An 18,329-nucleotide genomic window follows, 5' to 3' on the forward strand; every position below is an offset into this window, starting at 1 on the left:
TGAGAACCATTACTGGAAGCCTAATCCAACTATGCCTAAGCCAAATAAGTTTGGACTCTGAAGTTAGGTGAACCCACAAATTCTCTTTGTTTAAGCAACTGTTTTTTTGTCATTACTTGCAACCAAGGCATCATAACCCAAATACTGAGTCCAGTGAAGTTAGGACTGACAAGTTTTCTTTTTCTGGCAATTCCCTGTTGTTAGCATAGGCATTTTCCATCACACCAAGATACCTTAATTGATTAGATCACCAATGTCAAATTAAATGTGGATAACAGTCAAGTCTTGGAATGAAAACTGCTAGCATGTTTTCATGGTAACTTCAATGACTCTCTTTCATGTCAAAACTTCAATCCTTCAATCATGTCTGTCAGAGAAACCTCAACGAGTTTGTTATTGTTCCTAATTGAATGGCTCAGTATGAGCTGGTGTCACTGGAGGCTGTGGCAGTAAACACAGCTTTTAGCTGCTCACTGGAGGCAGTCATGATTTTTTTTTAAAAGGGCCTAAAAATGGAGGTGAGGTTGAGCATCTGAAATTGGGATGCCTGCTTTTATTTAAAGGGATATAAAATGAGACCAAAAATGCTACTATGTCATCAACTGTCTGAGAAAGTATTTGGATACTAATGTTAACTGGCTTCCTCATCTTACCAAAGACCACCTCTTTGCTAAATCTAATCAAAAACTTTTAGACTTTGTTTTCCTTGACCTCTGGGCCACATGTGAAGTCACCTCTTGTGGTCTCCTCTTCCTCTGACCAGTTTGAATTCGATGTTTGCCATGTCTTGGGCCCTCTTCTCAGTCTTTATTTCCACAAAGCATCTCATCTGATCTCATCCAGCCCTCGACCACAGCTTTCTTAACAGAGTGCTCTTAGAAATATCCGTCTAGTACATTTCTGTTGTTTAAAACTCTTTTAACTCCCTACTGCTGTTAGGATAAAGTCCAAAAGGCCCCTGCAGAATCTATGCTCATCTTACTGAATAAAGTCTTGTCACAAGACAAATCTCTTGTCACTCCCCACGTACTACTCGACACTCTCAGATATAAATGAATCTCAGTTCTTGAAGTTTCTAGGTTCTTGCTCTCTGCCTCAGGCCTTCCACATATCGTTGTACTCTTTGCTTATAAAGGTAATAGCTTCTCTTACGCTTTTCTGGCTAGTCCTCCTATCTTTCAAATTTCAGCTTAATGTAGGTCACCTGCTTCAGGAAGCCTACCTGGGTAACTCCTCTCGGGGATAAGTGTTCCTCCTGAGAGTTCCCCAGCACACTTTATTTCTCCCTTCACAGCAGTATACTTAGGTTCTTGTTAACTTAGCCACCACTGGAAGTTCTGTGAGGACAGTGGCCAGGTCTACCTTGTTCAGAATTTCTCCAGAGAGTAAAACCGGGCCTGGTACAGTAAAGGCACTTGGTGAATATTTGAATGACTAGATACCTGGGCTAGGCTCTGCCTCAAATTTAAGTTATTTGATTTTCAGGAAAATAATTTATGGTGTGACAGTGTTTCCCAGGAACATAAAAATGTTACATTAAATTGTATTTTTACTAACAGACTATCAAAAGAAGGTTTAGGCAAATTGAAAAGTGGCTCTGATAATATGGCAATGAAATGCTGCAATCTTTTGACTAATTTAGATAGGCAAGACTTTAAAAAACAGAAAGGCTCTAACAATATTTCCTTCCCTCATATTTAAGAACATTAAAGGATACTAGAAAAATAATGTAACCCTCCCACAAAACAATGAAAGAACAATTTTATTTTAAAGAATTTTATTAGAGGATGTTAATATTTAGGATACTTCAGAGCACCTTATTCCTCTAATCAGGTTTTTGGTAACTGGTTTCAAAGTGTTACTTGAGCATTTTTCTCATACTGGCTTTCAGGCAAAAGTACTACTTAGTGATTTTTTTAAGAGATGTTAATTTGATTAAACAGTTTATCCTTAATAACCTGAGACATCAATCCATGGATAGCTTCTATGGTAGTTTTACAGCTGGAAAGAAAAAAACACATCACATAATGTCACAAGGACTGAGAACTATTTCAAACATGCAAATCCCCCTCCCCCATTTCCATCCTTGCACCCAAATAATGATTTTTGGTCCTATTCATACTCCGCAAAATATACTATACCAATTTATAGTTTACTCTTTATAGTATACTATAGTGATTTTTAGCCTTCTGCATGTCTTTTGATCATTTCACTACTTACTAACACCTTCCCAAGAGAATGACAATGTAAAATTTGATATAATTCATAACAGTTAATTTTGTTATTTGTCAGAAGGTTTGGGAAAAGTTCTGTTTTAGAAGGTTACCGAAGTTATTTATAATTCAGAATTATAGATTGATTCCAATGTTACATTAAAATCTGCTATTCCTTGTTGTTCATTACTTAGAATAATTTTAAAAAATGATTTTAAGGAATCTTATGCTTTTTTTTCCTGAAATAATCACAAACATCCTTCAAACAATTCAAAGCCAAAGTTAGGTTAGTGGGTGAAGGACTTACATTTTAAAATTGATAAAAAAAAAACAAAAACAAAAAAAAAACGAAAAAAACCCACCAAAATTCAGAAGACATGCAATTCTTGTAAAGTTACCCCCAGAAGGAAAATTTTCTACTTTTGTACTACTACTTTTCTCCTTCCTACTTTTCTTCTTATATAACTACATTCCCACAGTGAAATTTTTGCTTCATACGAAATTGAGATGTAAATGCAGATAAAATTAGACACTAAAAAATGAGACACATGTAAAGACAGATGAGCAAAATGACATACTCAGAGCAAGTATCAAAAGTAAGACCTAGGGGCTTCCCTGGTGGCACAGTGGTTGAGAGTCCGCCTGCCAATGCAGGGGACACGGGTTCGTGCCCCGGTCTGGGAAGATCCCACATGCCGCGGAGCGGCTGGGCCCGTGAGCCATGGCCGCTGAGCCTGCGCGTCCGGAGCCTGTGCTCCGCAACGGGAGAGGCCACGACAGTGAGAGGCCCGCGTACCGCAAAAAAAAAAAAAAAAAAAAGTAAGACCTAATGCCAGAGACAAATGTCCTTTTCATCCGGGCTACTACCTCTATACCTTTTACAAACCCGTGAAGCAGGGAACAAGGTCATTCTAACCCAAGATGGCTTCTACTCCCGATACACTGTGCACCCTCCCTTCTCTCCGTTCTTTCCCATCAACCAGTCCAGTGTTTCTTAAAAAGGATACCAAGGTATTGATTTACATAGATGTCAACATAGTCTTCCTTTCCTCTCTACCCCTAACTATCACATTAAAATTCAAAGTTTTGTGAAAGTAAATGTTATTTAGTAGTCTTCCCAATCCTGTATGCATCTGAAGGACCACATAATTATTTCATAAGTTATCAGAGAACATATCCCAACTTTGTTCCTAACAAATTCTTGTAGTGAAATTTGGGATACTAAACTACTGTATAAAGGATTATTTCAAAAAAATAAGAGAGATACAATCACTTCTCTGATATTTAGGGGTTTAAAACTTTATAAAAATTTGAAATTTGATAAACTTAAATCCCAATTTAATCCTTCAGATGATGATTAGGTTAGAATAGCTGAGGACATCCTTTTTGCAAGGTTTTGTCTTTGCTTTTGTTTAAAGATCCAGCAATGGATTGGTTTTCTTTCTTACACTTTCTAGCTGAACCTGGAAAAGGTGACTGTGAGTTTTTCATAACATTACCTAGACCCTTAAAAGCCTTTAAAGTACCTACTGTCTCCTAAATTTTCAAAGTCAAAACCTGCATTGACAACTCTTAAAGGTCCAAATAAGTCAATATTCAGGTACCATTGTAAGTTATAAGTTTAACCGTAAGGAATTTGAATCCTGTTATTTGCAAAACTTGAAAGAAAAAAAGTTAGGGGTAGGAATAGATTTGCTTAACTTACCTGTCTCGTGTAGCTTTGGCAAGTTTGTCTTCTGACTTTCGGTCATGTGTTTCTAGACCCAACATGAAACTCCCTCGTCCCAGCTGGGCTTCTGACTGCTCTAATTTTTCAGACAAATCAAACACCTGACCGGTGGTATAGTCTGCATTCTGTGGGGAAAATGATATTGTGTCAATATATGATACTAGTTTATCATTAAAAAAGTATGTAAATTTTCTTCTATATAGAACGTTTCATTTACAAATAATTCCATTATGAAATCTAAGTGGATAGTCAGTGAAGGCAGAAGTCAAATTATACTTGCAAAAACTGATTCCAAAGCTCAAGCAGTTCAAGTGTAGAGTTTTTCACCTTTTATAATTTCAAGATTAAATTTGGAATTGTTCTTTTCGACTGCTTAAATCTAATATTTGTTATTATGAGAGGCTTTGAAGTACACATATCTGAGTCCAGGTTCTGGCCCTGCTGCAGATTAGCTGGGAGGCCTTGGGAGAACTCCTTTACTTTTCTGTGCCTTCAAGTCTTCTTGTGAAAATGGGGGAGGAAGGTGATAATTTCTATCTTAAAGCTATGTGAAGTGATGTATATAAAGCTCGTAGGACTGTCGATGACACCTGGTAAAGCCTTAATAATTGTTAGCTAATTTTGTTACTTTTTCATGTTGAACTTCCAGAATTAGTATTTATGACAATATTTTAAAAATTACATTTGTTTTAGCTTTTCTGATTATAAAATTAATAGTTAAACAGAAAATGTGGAAAATGTAGAGCAGTATAAAAAAAAAAAGGAAATACCTACAGTCCCTCCACCTAGCTATAGCCATAGTTATATTTTAGAGTATTGCTGTATACTCACAGGGACACCCACATTTGGTAAGCTGAAATATTATATATGCTGTTAATATTTCATACATTTTTAAAACAAAAAAATTAATAATTACATATGTACACTTAACTGTAATATTTTTAAAAAACATTTTACTGGAATATCTTTATTTTATTCTATTTGCTCAGTCTGTAAAATAGTGTATAGGAAATACAGTTCAATCACAAGACATTTAAAAACATTATTTGCTGTCATCATAGTTACTACAAAGAGCCCTTTAAAATGCTACCAGCTTTCCAATGATTTTCAAACTTATGATATTTTTAAAAATATGCAATTATATTCACTTTTCTGGATCTAAATGGTTTAGGTCACCAATATATTCTCCCCCACAGATTTGGAGAAAACACTAATGTTTGTAGACTATGTCACGTTTGGAAGATTTAGCTCAAGCCATAAAAATGTAGGATGGCAGAAAGAGTTATACTATTAAAATGAAAAAATAAATCAATTACATTTCAAACACACAGAGAAATAATATAAATCAGAAAATAATTTTTTTCTTGTAGCTTTTAGATTACATGCTTTAGCTGGGGAAAGAGATGAACATATATTTATATATTTTTTCTTAGAATGCTTAGTAATGCAATGTACTAGGTATAAAGCTACAAAAAAGGAGGAAATATAATTTAACCTTTTCTTGATTATTAATGTCCTCAATATATGCAGTTCTGGAATACAGGGACAGCCACAGGCTGAGTAAATAGGATTGTATGCTTTTTTTTAAAAAATAAATTTATTTATTTTATTTATTTATTTTTGACTGCATTGGGTCTTTGTTGCTGCCCACGGGCTTTCTCTAGTTGCAGCGAGCGGGGGCTACTCTTCGTTGCGGTGCGTGGGCTTCTCATTGCAGTGGCTTCTGTTGTTGCGGAGCACGGGCTCTAGGTGTGCGAGCTTCAGTAGTTGTGGCATGCAGGCTCAGTAGTTGGGTGCATGGGCTTAGTTGCTCCGTGGCATGTGGGATCTTCCTGGGCCAGGGCTCCAACCCGTGTCCCCTGCATTGGCAGGCGGATTCTTAACCACTGTGCCACCAGGGAAGCCCAGAGCTGTATGCTTTTATACAAAGGTTCAGAAAGCTCCAGTCTTACTGTTTCCTCCCCTTGCCATCATGTGTCACTTCTGGCTGCTATTAGTATACTTGCCTCTAAGGAAACACCACACATGGGGCATTTAGCCATGCCTGGTACATAGGAAGCACTTAATAAATGTTTGCTATTATGATCACTCTCTTTCCTTCTAATTTGCTATTTCTGATGGTTGAGGATAAGAAATAACAGAAAGCTTGTCAGAATTATATTTAAAACCATAGTAAATATGCTCAAGTGAGGTCTCTTCCCATGAATACAATGAATCAAACAAACAGTAATTTATTGAGGCTTTACTATATGCCTAGTACTTTGCTAATTACTTTATATATAAAATATTTCATATAATCTCAGTATACTTAACAATGTGGGTACTATTATCATTAGATTAGAAAAACTTAGTCACATTAAATAATGTTGTGAAGGTCACACACAGCTAGTAAAGTGGCAGAGTTGTTTCTGAACTGAGTTTATTTTATTCCAAATTTTGTGGTTCTGACCACTATGTTATACTGTGCTATATGAAGTAGCTTACTTAAAAAAAAAAAAAAGGTAAAAAAAAAAAAGGTAAAAAAAAACCAAAACAAAACTGTTCCTTACTAAGCTATAGATAGAAGTTTGTTAAATATATATTCTTCTAAATGTTAGATTTTAATGATATATTCACTACGATTTTTCTTTTTTTTTTTTTCTGCTTAGCATCTGCTGCTTTAGGGTAGTGATGTTCTGATTTCCTTCTGAGGACCTTCTTAGTCCACATGCTCCTGAGAGTTTCTTCTACCCCAGCCCAGCAGTAAAGCACCTGCCCTGGCCCATGAACTCATGGTGTTCATGCCCTTCACCCAGAGCAGGTTTAAGGATGGGCATGTGAACTACAAAACTCCAGACACCATGAGGCTTTGCCTGGGAATATGCCGGGATGTGTGTGTATCTTGGTCTTTTCTTTTCAGTGTGAAACTAAGAGGCTGGGAGATCTAAGCTAATGCTGCCATCTTGGTTTCACATGAAGTCTGAAACTGAAGCCAACTGACTTGAAATCAAAGCTGAGGGAGGAAGACCAAGACCTCATAATATTGTCTGAATGCAAATTTAGGCTGTGCGTTAAGTCAACCCTACTCCTGGACTTTGCAGTTCACATGATTCTCTTTTTTGTTTAAGCCAGCTTGGTTGGGTCTCCTGTCACTCGTAACCAGAGTCCTACCTGAGACACACAACAAAAAACAGTATTTGTATTTTTCTCTCTGTAAGTCTGTTCAAGGCAGGGAGAAACCTCACCCTCATCTGGCCACTATATTTGTATATATATTAGGCTTAGTCTCAGTGGTACGTGACACAGATCTTGGCTTGGCCTAGTATCACAGTCCACCTCTGGTCATATAGAATCTGCCCCCAGGCCTAACATCTTGGCCAAGTCAGATATAGCCTTTCCATGAAAAAAAGTTTCAGATATTAAACAACTTATGTAGATTGATAAAAAATTCAAACACATCCCTTGCAAGTATAGTACTTACAGTAAGCAAGCTAGAGGAACTCAGCGTATTCACCCAGTATTTATTCCACAAAAGCTCAAGCAATTTGCGATCCAAAGAGGATTTGAAATATGAGACTTCTAAGGCATAATATCTATGAAACAAAAGCACAAATCTAGTGAATAAAAAAATTCAACCACATCATATAAAGGTTATGGCCAAATTTAAGTGAATTACATTTTATATCCAAATAGTCATATTTTAATTTTTAGTCTAATAGAATAACAGGTAAACATGGTTTCCTTACTCTTAAGGGGTATGGTTTCAAATCTGATAACTAAACATTGTTGTGTTATATTTCTCCCCTCTGTAGAGCCCAGAAATTCCCAAGAAATTATCAAGAACTAATCAGAACTTCTGAATGACATATGTTTATCCATGTCATTGAGTTCATAAATTCCAGCCAATAGCACACAAACTTAATGAACTACCTCTCTAGGGTCAACTATAACTTTTGTTAGGTTTTTAAAAATATCAAAAATATATAACTGATTCACTTTGCTCTACACCTGAAACTAACACAACATTGTAAATCAACTATACTCCAATAAAAATTAAAAAACAAAAACAAACGAAAAACCCCTGAAAATGTCATGTGGACTCCCCATTCCTCCCTTTTTAATCCCCTAATAAGGACCTACTGCTTTTTGGAAAAGCAAACTTTAAGGTAGGTCCTTAAACCACATAAAAGAATTATTGCTGCTTCCAAAGGTGCCTAGTTTATAATCAGGGATAGCAAGGAAAATTTGGTTAAATGTCTGAAACATATATATATATATATCTATATATCTATATATCTATATATCTATATATATATCTATATATATATATATATATATTTTTTTTTTTTTGCGGTACGTGGGCCTCTCACTGCTGTGGCCTCTCCTGTTGCAGAGTGCAGGCTCCGGACGCACAGGCTCAGTGGCCATGGCTCACAGGCCCAGCCGCTCCGCGGCATGTGGGATCTTCCCGGACCGGGGCACGAACCTGTGTCCCCTACATCGGCAGGCAGACTCTCAACAACTGCGCCACCAGGGAAGCCCTGAAACATATATATTTTTTTAAAGTAATAAATATTTAAATATCTCAGGGGCTTCCCTGGTGGCGCCGTGTTTGAGAATCAGCCTGCCAGTGCAGGGGACATGGGTTCGACCCCTGGTCCGGGAAGATCCCACATGCCACGGAGCAATTACGCCCGTGTGCCACAATTACTGAGCCTGTGCTCTAGAGCCCGAGAGCCACAACTACTGAAGCCCGTGTGCCTAGAGCCCGTGCTCTGCAACAAGAGAAGCCACTGCAACGAGAAGCCCGCGCACCGCAATGAAGAGTAGCCCCCACTCGCTGCAACTAGAGAAAGCTCGCGCGCAGCAACAAAGATCCAAGGCAGCCAAAAATAAATAAAATAAATTTATAAAAAATAAATAAATAAAAATAATAAATATCTCACTATGTTCTGTACATCAGTGGATACAAAGAAACACAAGGGACTTGCTTACCTTAAGGAGCTTACCATTTTTATGGGAAATGTGGGGTGAATCCACAAAATGTTAAATATATAATGATGTATGTTGAATAAGTGGTGCTATGGTGCATATTTAAAATTAATCACCTGCCAATTGAATGTTAGAGATAATGAGTACTCTTAGTATAGACAGAACTGCCTGAGAAGCCCCAGGGAAAAGGCAGAATGTAGAGTAACCCTTACATGAGTCTATAGTGTGGATATGTTGAGAACGAGGAGGTAGCATAAGGCAGAGAGCACTGACTCACAAAAAAGGAAAGTCATGAAGGGAATAATAAGTTAATCAGTTTGCCTGGACAGTTTAGCAGAAGCAGAAGAATTATGTGAAGGGAAACCTAGAAAGCTATGTTGGGGTCTAGCTGGCAGAGGACATTACGTAAAAGGCTAAGAAATGATCTTCTAGGTACTTGGGACTCATAGAAGGTGTTTGAGCAGATCAATGATATAGCCAAAGAGGTGGTTTATAAAGCTGGCTGTGGTAAGATGTGTTAGAGGAGACAAACTGGAGGCAGGGATACCACAAAGGATGCCACAGCAGCGTGGCAGATGTGAGGAGATAAAGGCTCACACTCAGGTTGGTGGTGTAAAAGATAAGCACACATGGATACAACAAAAAATTCTTGTTCATTCAATTCAGGAGTGAAGAAATAAAAAAAGAGTAAGAATTTAAAGATAATTCTAAGTAAAGGCTTGTTCAAGATTAAGATATCCATGCATATGTGTATATGAAAGGGACACAGCTGTAGTGAAATGTGGAAGTGGAATAGTGTATTTCTTGAGCACTTATTATGTCCTGGTGCTTTACATACATTCTCATTTAATCTTTCCTACAACCATACAAGGAAGGATTTATTATTTCCATTCTACAAAGAAACAACTCTAGAGAGTAAAGACCTTGTTCAAAGCCACAGTTAGAAAGTAGCAGCAAAAGGATATGGTAAGTTATGTCTATTATCAAAACCTCATGGTCTTAATTGTTATATACAGAGTGTAGACATTTAAGACATTGTTTAAGAAGTGAGGCCCTGGGAGTTGAGGGGGTTAGGTATGGGAAGAGGAGGCAGGGGCTCAAGTGGAAAGGTCAGCTTTAGAAAGGAGGGGTTGTACCTCTGATACTTTAGGGAAAAAGACATGAGAGGATGAGCACAGCAACATATTTAGATGTATAAAGGATGGAAAATAAGGGAACTCAAACTTGAGGGTCTAGGATAGACTTTTATGTTTTAAAATATATGGACCACCTTAATGTTATTACTGTTTTAATTCTGTAGGTTGATGCAATGAAATTTTTTGGTCTACTATGTAGTGATTGGCTGCAAATCTCAGTAGCAGAGTTGAAAACAAGGAGAATATTTAAAATTATTCGTGGAGCTAAATCCTCATCTTTTGTATGGGAAGTCAATAATAGATACTGCCTAGAACTGAAAATCAAGAAGCAGCACTATCAGCATGCTGTTTGAAGATACGGGGGTAAATACTTAAACAGAATAACTATAATAGTTTAAGTGACTGCCTCTGGGAGATGCGAAAGGGAATGGTACAAGATTGTTTATTTTATAATAAATTTCATAGAACCATTTGACTCTTTAAACTATGTGCCTGTATAACACTGATAACATACAAGCTAATTTAAAAAACACTTTGTGTCCTATTTTTACTAAGCCTCTTCAAAGTTAAATATATTTAGTATCTATATTAGATTCTATGTTTAAAACAAACTTTGGATGATGATATAGAATTTAAGGTAGAAAAGAAAAAAAATCAATATAAACTACAAATAATAGCTCATTGTCAAATAATTTAGGAAATGGATATATAACGAGCCTGTACAAAACCCCTGCTCTTTCAACTTGGCACTATATTTCATTAAAGATTTGAAATAAAAATAAATTAAGCAACTTATTTGCCCTATGAAAAAGTTTACTCTTTATTTAGGAACTGATCCTAAGTAAGAGAGTATCTTTGAATATCCTAGTAATTCCAGGTTCAAAATTCTATGCTCTAGCAGTGCAGGTAGCTAGAATGCAGTAACTCCTCTTTGATAGGCTCATATTTCAGAAAAACAGGAAATGCAGATTTGTTTGGATACAGAAAGCACAGTCTGCCTCAGTCTTTTTTTGTTTCAAAAGCTGCTGCTGGTGGTGAAAGAAGTAGAGTAGGTATTAAAGGTATAAGCTTTTGATACCACAACTCAATATAAATGAAAAATTGTTAACTCTGAAAATGAAAGTATCACGGCAAAGGTGTTTCCATGCTTAGGAGCAATTCTCTCAAACAGGAATGGTTTAAGTTCTTTTCAGTAGAGCAAATTAAGTGATTTAATTCCAAACCTCTCATTGAAAAATAAAATAGAATCCTTTTTTCCAGAAGTATGTCAGGGATGACTGAAAACCAGATATATTTAAAAATTAAATTTTAGAAATTCTGTAATTTTCTAAGAATTTCTAAACCCAAAAATAAGCAGTAGTAGCACATGGGTAGTTAAGGTATTCCTTGAAGTGGGATGGGAGGTATGGAGAAAGGGACACTAGTAATCATTTAGGCAACATTTTTCTTTTTTTTTGGGGGGGGGTGCCCACCCTTCTATGTGCCATGTCCTATTTTAAATGTTAGGATACAGCAGTGAATTGATTCTACTCATGAAGTTCACATTCTAATGAGGTCAGTAACAACGAAACAAAAACATATAAGGTGGTGACAAGTGCTAAGAAGAAAAATAAAGCAGGGAAAGGTAACACCGAGTGACAAGAAGGTGCTAATTTAAATAGGGTGATCAATGAACATTCTCTGTTAAGGCGACCCTTAAACAGACACTGGTTGATTGAAATAGTGAGTCACATGGAAATAAGGAAGAATGTTCCAGGAAGAGGGATTAGCAAGTGCAAAGGCCCTGAGGCAGGAGCCTGCCTAGTACATCTGATAAACCATAATGAGGCCACTATGGCTGGAATGGAGAGAGCAAAGGCTCAGTGACAGGAAATGAGCTCAGAGAGATGGTAGGGGCCAGACTACATAGGGTTGTGTGGTCCATGGTAAGCACTATAGATCTTATTCTTAGTGAGACGGGAAGTTATTCTGAGAAGGAGGAACATGATCTAACTTACATTTTAATAGAATTTGTCTGGCTGACAAAAGACCTTTAAGGGGTGGGGTAAAGGTCAGAAGCAGGAAGACCACCTAGAAGGCTAGTGCTTTGATTTAAGCTCCAGATGGCTGTGGCTTGGGTCAAGGTGATAATAAGAGAGGTGGTAAGATACATTTAGAAGGTGGAGATAACTGTCTTCATTGGTTTAGCAGTTTAAAAAATTGAGATGTACTCAATAATTCACATACCATAAAATTCACTATTTTAAAGGAGTATACAATTAAGTAGCTTTTAGTATGGCTTCTTTAACTTTTGGAGTGAAACTGTTTGGGGAGAATTTTTGCTAAGTGGAAACTGGGTACATTGAATGCTGCAGAAATGCTAGTATCAGGCTGGTCCTGAATACAACTTCTCTCGACTGTTAAATTCATTAACGGGCCAAGTGTCTGGTACATTGATAAAGTGTTTATGTATGTGTGAAAGGTAAATAACACGTTAGATTAAAACAATTATTAATAAAAATTCAAACATCATCCTAAATTTGTATATTCTTACTATTATTTTAAAAGGTTATGAAATGCATTTCATCGGAACTTTTTTTCTTATCTATAAAATTAGGGGCTTGGTCTGGACGATCTCTAAGGTTTCTTATGATGATTTTGGCATCAGATACATTTTTAAATTACTTACTGTTTGCAGTGTACACCAAAGTCTTCTATTTTATTAAGTGGGATAGTCTGATACTCAGAAGGTCCTTCATCAGGAGGCTTGTAGCCCTAAACAAAAATGAAGAAAATAGAAGATTTAAACAAAACAGAGGAAAAACATATTTTCTATGCAGCTTTCTATTTATAGAAACATTAATTTTGGGGAGCCAAATACCCCCCAAAACATTAAGTATGTTGCTTATACCCTCCCTCAACCCCATTTGGTGGCTGAAGGCTGGATTTGGCTTATAGATCCATTTTTCTTGTCCTCAGGTGATACATACTTTTGCTCATATCTATTTCAGATTGCATGGAAGGAAGTAGATGGATTTAACTTGTTTCTCTAGTACCCATCAGAATGCCATGGACATACAAATACTTATTAACAGATGAAGACTGCTTTTCTAATAAAATTAACAATATGCAGCACAAGTGTACTGTCTTTTGCTAAGGGCAATTTGTGGTAGTTGGACTTCTATTTTGTAAATATTGTTAAATTATTTTAGGACAAAATGAGATACTAACCATAACACATCTTTAAAAATAAATCAAATATTTAAAATTTAAAAAACTATATGGACTTATAATTTTTAAAATTACCTTTGGGTATGTCCTAAAGGCTCCAAGATTCACTTTCCCTGCAGATATTGTTCTTGTTGGGTCAATCTACAAGAAAGATATATTTATATCTGCTGATTATAAAATCACTATATACTTCTATTTGTTTAAACAGTATAAGCCTAGAAATACCTATGTACATATAACACTATATGCACACACACACGTAATTAAAAATAATCATATAATAGGGAAAAAAATAACCAAATTGAAAAACCACAGAGGTTCAACAGAATGGTTAAGCATAGAAATCTCATCGTTAATTTAGAGATTAGATCTAGTTATTATATTATTTAAGAGTATTAATTGAAGATTTGCTAATCTCTTTTTCAAGTTTTTTTTTTCTTTAATAGATGAACAACTTCTGCCATCCTCATAGTAACCTGGATTGCATCTAAAACACTGAGCAGTGCAAGAGCTGCTCTAGCAATTCCTGATTTAATCAATTCAGTTAACATTGACTGAATGCCTACTATGTGCAGGGAACTGAGATATAGATGCTGTGTACACCCATCATCTTACAGAGTGGGGGAAGTGATGCAGAGAGGTTAAGTAACTTGTTCAAAGTTCCAGCTACAAACAGGTGGAATTCAGATTCAAGCTTAGGCAGACTGACACCAGAGCCTTGCTCTTTACCACACTGTTTTTATTTCTCTGTACACTTGCTTTAGTAAATCTTCATGAAAATTAATTAAAACTGGTTGTAAAAATACTTACTACCACGGCTACAAATGGTTCCTGGAACTGCTGATTGAGCATCTGAGTACTAACATCAATCCCAGAAAGCCAGCAGCCATAGCCAGGGTGGCTATGATACCAGCCAATCGCATTTTCAAGGCGGCCGACCTAACAAATGAACAGGGCAAAAGAGCTTGAAGTTCCTGTTTAATCTTAGAGACACCTGTGATTTGTCTGTTTACATAGTCTTACAGTAAAATAATAGTATGCAGAATAGTTAAAGCATATGCTGCTTTTAAATTAAAAAAATATATATTTTAGATACTACATGCCCAAGGTGCAAAATTAATGATATACCCGTACAATAAGGTTATTCAGTCTCCTTACCACCTCCTTCCCCTCAACCAGTTTCTCAGCCCAGATGTTACCACTGTAGGCAGCTGCTTACATACCTGTCTTCTAGAGCTATTCTTTGCATATAGAATATATAGTCTTTGCATTTATGTAGATTAATAAGAACACACACAATGGCATACCACCTACAGTGTTCTACACTTTACTTTTTCACTCAACAAAACATTCTGGGGTTTGTTTCATATAAATAAATATATAGATAACTAGTTTTTATTTTTTTTAAAGGCTGGCTAGCAGTTCATTGTATGGATATACCATAGTTCATTTAATCAGCTTGATACCCAGGTACATTTAGGTTGTTTCCAAATTTTTGGTTTTAAACACACACACACACACACACACATAATGAATGTGAGAATTTAAAAATTTTAAATTGAGATATAATCAACACATATTAGTTCAGATGTACAACATAATGATTCGATATATGTACATACTGTGAAATGATCACCACAATAAGTGTAGCTAGTTAACATCCATCACCACACGCAGTTACATATTTTTTTTCTTGTGATGAGAATTTTTAAGATCTACTCTCCTGAGTGAAAATTTATTTTTAAAAAATCCACATATAATTAAAAAATTAATAAAAAAATCTTATACATTATATCTAGTTGAGAATAACTTAAAATATAAACTTTAATGTAGTAACTTAAAATATAAACTTTAATGTAGAGAGAATAGTTTTAAATTTAGAAACTCAGAAGTAACTGTGAGACTCCTGCAGTTACCAAATTTTAAGGAACAGCATTTTTACCTGTTTGGCATTTTCTATGTATGCGGCCATGTACTCATATGCAGCAGCCTGAGCATTTACTCGCGTTTCAGTGCCCTCTACAGGCAAAGCAAAACTGTCCATAATGATCATGGTTTCACCATCCACCTTTCCCAGCATCAAGCCCATCACTTCCAAGTTGCCTCCTGATCTGGCATGCATCACCATTTTCAGTAGAGCCAATGCTGAGATTTTGCAGTACTTAAAGTAATGGTGACTACAAAACAAAGGCATGGTGTAATTAACTTTCTTATATAAGTACAATTTCAAGACAAGTTTTTGTGGAAATTAACAAATAAGTATTGAAGGAATTTATATTAATGGAATGGGGAGAAAGAGTGTAGAATGTGGGAAAGAAAAAGGAAGTAGAAAAGGACAGAGTTCTGGAAGGGGATGGAAATGATAAACATGTCATAATCTGGCAAAGTACCTCCCATGGGGGGAAGGGAAAAGTATGAAATAGTTTTTAAATATGCTATTCAAGTAGTTAGGAGGGAATTACATGACCAGTTCAATAGACTTTTTCTCCATTACTTTTGGAATCACCAAATCTCGGTTTCTGAATCTGGTTGGATGGCTGTGCTTCATTACTCTTGGGCCTAACCTTCCGGCCTAACAGTTAAGAATGTGGGCTCTGACATCCATCTGCCTAGGTTTGCATCCTTGCACTGCCATGTCCTAGCTGTGACCTTGAGACAACCACTTAACATCTGTGCCTGTTTTCATAGAGCTATTGTTAGGAGGAAACGGAGTAAATGAAATAATGTATATAAAGTGCTTATCTTAGTGCGTGACACATACTAAAACTTTTTAAGTGTGAGCTGTTATTAGCATCATAAACCGATCTTTTACAGTACTCTCAAAGAACAGTGTGTTGAAGGTTGTGGCTTCTCTCCATGGTATTAGCCTCAAAATGCAAAATGTAGCCTTAATATCTTTAATTCTACTATGATGGCTATTTCAGTTTGTCATCTGTGGATGTGACCAAACTACTGTTGAATAAAATTACATTTCAGTCTCACTGATGCAGCTCAAGACAGCTAGGATGAATATAACTAGAGATACAATCACACAGTGAGGCAAGCTGATAGTTTCCAAATATTTAACAGGCTATATCAACCTAAGTGCACAGCCTGCTGTAGAAATAGCAGACAACCAGGCAAACTAACCAGTCTGTAAAGAGTGGTCAGTGTCTTTGAGAAGCCTTTTTAAGATGTCTGCCCACAGATTTCAATCACAACTGAAAAATATGGAGACCTGGTCTTGGGAGTCAAGATATTAATTAAAATCTTCGCTCCTCTATCTACTGGGGAAAAAAAGACAGACACAGTTATTGTGCTTCTATTACATACATTCTAGACCTTTTTTTATACATGACTTCATCTAATCTTTATGACAATTAACCAGGTAGGTCTTATTTCTGTTTTACAGATTAAAAAAATGAAGATAAGTAAATTTTGTAGGGTCAATCAACTAATTAGTGACAGTTGTGAGATTTGATCTTAGGTCTGACTGTTGCTCACTTAAGAGTTCGCAGCCTCAGTGTAATCATGAAATAAGTTATTTACTATATTTGCTTGTTTTCATATATGCAAAAAAGGAATAAAAATACAGTACTGGGTTGTCATGAAGATTTAATGACATGGAAATTCATAGCTCAATGCTCAGCCCGTAGTAAGTACTCAGTAAACGTTGCTGAATCCAAATACGGACAGTTAAAGTTTGCCTTGTAAAAAACTGAGACAGATGAAATATGTTTTTTGTTGTTGTTGTTGACCACTACTTTCCTGTCTATCCATTAGAGAGACTGTGCTCCTTTTACTCTCTCCCTAACAATATCTGCTCTCAGAAAAGGATAAATGCTGTGGGTAAAGAATCCTCTACCTGTCATCACTCCCAGGGACACAGGAGTTTTGCTAAGGGGCGAAGAATCTTAAGGTCTTTTGATATAATGTCTAGCTTATGTGAACTGGTGGAGTAGCATTTTGGGAGACTGATCAGCCCCTCGCTGTGTTTCTGAAATAATTACCAGCAATCAAAAAACAATTAGAGATCTAAAAGATTATAGGCTAAAAGGTGGACCCTTGGGCTGACTCAGTTTCTGAAGATAGCTGCAGTCTCCAGCCTGAAATCAGCGGAAGATCCCAACAAAGTATATATCGACACAGGGTTCAAGGCAGAGTGTGGAGCGTATTGTGACAATATGGGTGTTGAGAAGTGAAAGCCCAAATCACCGCTTGTCGTTTTCCTCTTCCATTCTCCCAAGGCAAACGGGTAAAAGAGACAGAAAGGGGAATCAAGCAAGCCCCAGTGGAGGGTCTGTGCGGGGATAAAAAGGTAAAGCAAAATTTCTCAGACGCTTACTCTTTCTCCTCCCTGCACATGAAAAGACAAGCTCTCTCTCTATCCCCTCCAACTCCCACTCCCCCTGGGTCTCTTAAACTCCCGCCACCCCGCCCTCCCCTGCGTTTCGCCAGGGACCTCCTCACTCCTTAGTCCAGGGCTTCGCCGCCAGAATTTCTTGCTGCTGTTTCTTGTCGTATTTGTAGATTTCATCGATACTCTGGGCTTCCTGCATGTTGTTGGCTAATTCCCACGTTTTCTGGGCCATACCACTCCCGGAAGCCGCCATCGCCGAGGAATCGGAGAAGCTGTTGCCGCCACAATCTAGACGCAACTTTACCTCGCTGGGTTTCCGGTTGTGGGCTCCGGACCCGCCCCAGCACAGGTACAAACCCGCACTAGACTCTCGAGGCCGCCATGACACCTAGCACCGGAGGTGAAGTTGGTACGGACCATTCGGGAATGGCGGGGGTCCTTCGAGAACGCGACGGTATAAACAGCAGTTAAGCAGTAGTAGAGACAGAGGAATCTTTTTATGGCTGAAATGAGAACGCGTGATCTTGGAAAACTGTACGTGTGAATTAGGACAAAAACGGTGATTACGCAGGGAATGGTATAGCCTCCCGCACCGGAAGAAGGGCATGTAACGTTATGCCAGAAACTGGAATTCGTTCGGACTGCGCAGGCTCGGCTTCAGCCATGTTAAAAATGGGTGGATCCTTAAGCTGGGACGGGGGAGAGAAGCCTTTTTGTGTGGGTGTATGTAC

General features: G+C 37.1%; 1 protein-coding gene across 1 annotated transcript; it reads right to left on the bottom strand.

The window, feature by feature from the left end:
• Positions 1–1,803: 1,803 nt before the first annotated feature.
• Positions 1,804–17,866, bottom strand: COPS5 (COP9 signalosome subunit 5). The gene is made up of 8 exons (XM_079722250.1): positions 17,709–17,866; positions 15,202–15,436; positions 14,070–14,198; positions 13,335–13,400; positions 12,718–12,803; positions 7,403–7,514; positions 3,919–4,067; positions 1,804–2,001 (listed from the first exon to the last, which is right to left on the bottom strand). Exons 1-8 carry the CDS (start codon positions 17,849–17,851, stop codon positions 1,917–1,919), a joined length of 1,005 nt encoding a protein of 334 aa, XP_079578376.1. The 5' UTR covers positions 17,852–17,866; the 3' UTR covers positions 1,804–1,916.
• Between the last annotated feature and the right edge of the window lie 463 nt (positions 17,867–18,329).

Source organism: Hyperoodon ampullatus (assembly GCF_949752795.1).
Source record: "Hyperoodon ampullatus genome assembly, chromosome: 17".
In the NCBI taxonomy this organism is placed as follows: domain Eukaryota; kingdom Metazoa; phylum Chordata; class Mammalia; order Artiodactyla; family Ziphiidae; genus Hyperoodon; species Hyperoodon ampullatus.